Source organism: Salvelinus sp. IW2-2015, unplaced genomic scaffold (assembly GCF_002910315.2).
Source record: "Salvelinus sp. IW2-2015 unplaced genomic scaffold, ASM291031v2 Un_scaffold3743, whole genome shotgun sequence".
NCBI classification, from domain to species: Eukaryota; Metazoa; Chordata; class Actinopteri; order Salmoniformes; family Salmonidae; genus Salvelinus; species Salvelinus sp. IW2-2015.
Genome location: NW_019945019.1, coordinates 7,763 through 10,847, shown reverse-complemented (window position 1 = coordinate 10,847; position 3,085 = coordinate 7,763). Strand labels below are relative to the sequence as shown.

At 53.8% G+C, this 3,085-nt stretch overlaps 1 protein-coding gene across 1 annotated transcript in view; it reads right to left on the bottom strand.

Moving 5' to 3' along the window:
• Positions 1 to 2,683, bottom strand: part of mus81 (MUS81 structure-specific endonuclease subunit) — a 33,823-nt gene extending 31,140 nt beyond the window's left edge. The window contains 3 exon segments of the mRNA XM_070441314.1: positions 1,629 to 1,645; positions 1,972 to 2,148; positions 2,594 to 2,683. Coding sequence (XP_070297415.1) covers positions 1,629 to 1,645; positions 1,972 to 2,112 — 158 coding nt within the window. The 5' untranslated portion in view covers positions 2,113 to 2,148; positions 2,594 to 2,683.
• Positions 2,684 to 3,085: the final 402 nt, after the last annotated feature.

The following is a 3,085-nucleotide window of genomic DNA, read 5'->3' as shown; positions in this document are numbered from 1 at the left end:
CGAGATCAGGCTACAGCAACGAGAAGGGATGAGAGGACAGGGGGAGGGGACAGGGGGGGAGGAGGACAGGGGGGAGGAGGAGGAGGGAGGAGGACAGGAGGGGGACAGGGGGGAGGAGGACAGGAGGGAGGGGGACGGGGGGGGGACGGGGAGGACAGGGGGGAGGGGACAGCGGGGAGGGGGACGAGGGAGGGGGACAGGGGAGGGGACAGGGGGGAGGGACAGGGGAGGGACAGGGGGAGAGGGACAGGAGGGGGAGGACAGGGAGGGAGGGGGACAGGAAGGGAGGGGGAACAGACTGGGGGAGGAGGACAGGGAGGGAGGGACAGGGGGAGGAGGACAGGAGGGAGGGGGACAGGGGGGGGGACAGGGGGAGGAGGACAGGAGGGAGGGGACAGGGGGAGGGACAGGGGGGAGGAGGACAGGAGGGGACAGGGGAGGAGGACAGGGAGGAGGACAGGGGGACAGGGAAACAGGGGGAGAGACAGGGAGGGGAGGGGACAGGAGGAGGGGACAGGAGGGAGGAGGGGACAGGGGAGGGGGACAGAGGGAGGGCAGGAGGGAGGAGGACAGGGGGAGGAGGACAGGGGGAGAGAGGACAGGAAAAAAGAGGGTTGTTAGAGTCATTGATTGTTTGTGCTAGCATGAAAGAGACCAAGGTCACGTTGTAGCAAACGTTTGTCTGAATGTGCTTCAGACTCACCACAGAGAAGGACTTGTCAGACAGATGCTGGGCCTCAGCCTGTAGCTCCAGTTTAACATAAAGCCCTTACCCCCAGGAACTAGAGAGAGGAACAGGGGGAGGGGCTATCAATGTCACACGCCTGAGAAAACAAAACAGCATCTTACTTACATTACTGGGAATCACAGAGTGCACAGATCCTTCTGCTTTTAGAGGAGGGAAGATGAAGGATGAGAGAGGCCACAGGGAGCGAGGGGACAGGGAGCGAGGAGAGAGGGACAGGGAGCGAGGGAAGGGACAGGGAAAACGAGGGGAAAGGGACAGGGATACGAGGGGAGAAGGAGCTAGGAGAGGGACGAGGGACGAGCAGGAGGACGGGGCTAGGGAGAGGGGAGCGGAGAGGGAACAGGGAGCGTGGGGGAGAGCACAGGGAGCATGGGAGGAGGGACAAAGGGAGCGTGGGGAGAGGGGACAGGAGCTGTGGGGGCAGGAAGGGAGCAGGGCGGAAGCAGTGGGTAGGGGAGAGCGCATGGGTGAGTGGGGAGAGGACAGGCGAGCGCGTGGGAGAGGGACAGGGACGTGGGACAGCGGACAGGAGGTCGGGGACAGGGACGAGGGGGAGAGGGACAGGAGCGAGGGGAGAGGACAGGGAGCGAGGAACAGGAGCGAGGGACCAGGGAGCTAGGGGAGAGGGAGCGAGGGGCAGAGGATAGGGAGCGAGGGGGGAAAGGACAGGAGCGGAGGGGAGGACAGGAGCGAGGACAGGGAGGTAGGGGAGAGCGAGCGAAGGGAGAGGGGCGAGGGCAGGAGCGGAGGGATCTCTCTCTTCAATGAACTGATAGCCTGGTAAGACGGAGAGGGGGTACTTCAATGAACTGATAGCCTGGTAAAACGGAGAGGGAGTATTTCAATGAACTGATAGCCTGGTAAGACGGAGAGGGGGTACTTCAATGAACTGATAGCCTGGTAAGACGGAGACGTGTGGGATATGCAACAGAAAACGTGTCTTGCTAGCTAATAGCGTTCTTCAGCACAGGCTTTTGTTCCCAGCCCAGTACTACCACACCTGATTCAACTAGTCAAGGTCTGGATGATAATCTTGTTAGCAATGAGTCAGGTGTTTACGCGCTGGTCTGGAACGAAAGCCTGCACACCCCGAGGGACCCCAGTGACATGCAGAAAGTGTCCTGGGGTATAAAGGCTTTTGTTCCAGACCCAGCAGCTTATGTAGCGAGTTACCTTGTGATACACCTAGTGCAAGTCATTATAGCCCGAGTGTGTTTGTTTACCTTCTGATAAACGTACTGTGTCTTCTGTCCCTTCTCTGCCGCCTGGTCCCGTAGCTCTGACAGCCACTGGAGGAAGAGAGGGTTTGGGCACAGGGGCAAGGTGCGCTTCCTACCCAGGCGGACATGCTCTACAGCTGGCATCACTGTGTCTCTAGTCCAGCCACATGGCTAATGGTACTGGGAGAGAGAGAGAGAGAGATAAAGACATGCGGAYTGTTGTTGTTGATTTGTTCCGCGCCCAGCACACCTTTTCCCGTTTTCTAAACGTTTTGCGCATGTGCTAACGTTATACAAAACGCTGTGAAGAAAACAGCTGCTGCCGATTAAAAAAAACATTCCATTTAAGACGATATTTTATAAATAAAGTTTATTAAAGTCTACTCAACTAAACTACAAGAACATTAAAGTAACGGTACATCTGCCACAATAACTTAACAGCTGTTAGATGATAAACTAGCTACAGTAGCTACACATTGAAGTTGATTAGCAAGCTAACGTTAGCTGGCTAACAATCTGCAGTCACTGTCTGCTCTGCCAATATTTAAAACAGCGCGTTGGATGAATACACATAATGTAAAGTCAGATCTGTTTTTATATTATTAATAGTTGCATTACAAATTACCTTTAGTTTGTTGGTTCTGTTTCAACCACGCAACCTGCCGCCTTCCGAGTCAAAGGGTCATGTGACATGCAAGGAGCAAAACGTTTGATACGATCCGACAGCGTATTAGCGCCATCCGTCGGCGACAATACAACTTTAAAAGTGACAACTGTATCTTGTATCAAGTAAAGAAAGATGAAAGTCAACGATGTAGTCTAATGCACAATGAAGCTACATGCACAAAATATAGTTTTATTTAAACGCGAGGTAGGAAGCCTACGTGCAGAACCAATTGTTAACCTTTAAGTGAAGCACAGGTGGTCGTTTTCAAATCAGTATTATGAAATGTTAACTCAGTAAACATGCTTGTGACTTTCAAAATTGCCATTGTTTGTTATATATTAGCCTACAAATGTGTAGCCCAAAGATTTCCAGATAAATAGACCTTTTAATGCAATTGTTTTCCCAAATCAGGCTCCCGTGTACCGTTAACGCCCGAGAACCGCCTCCGAG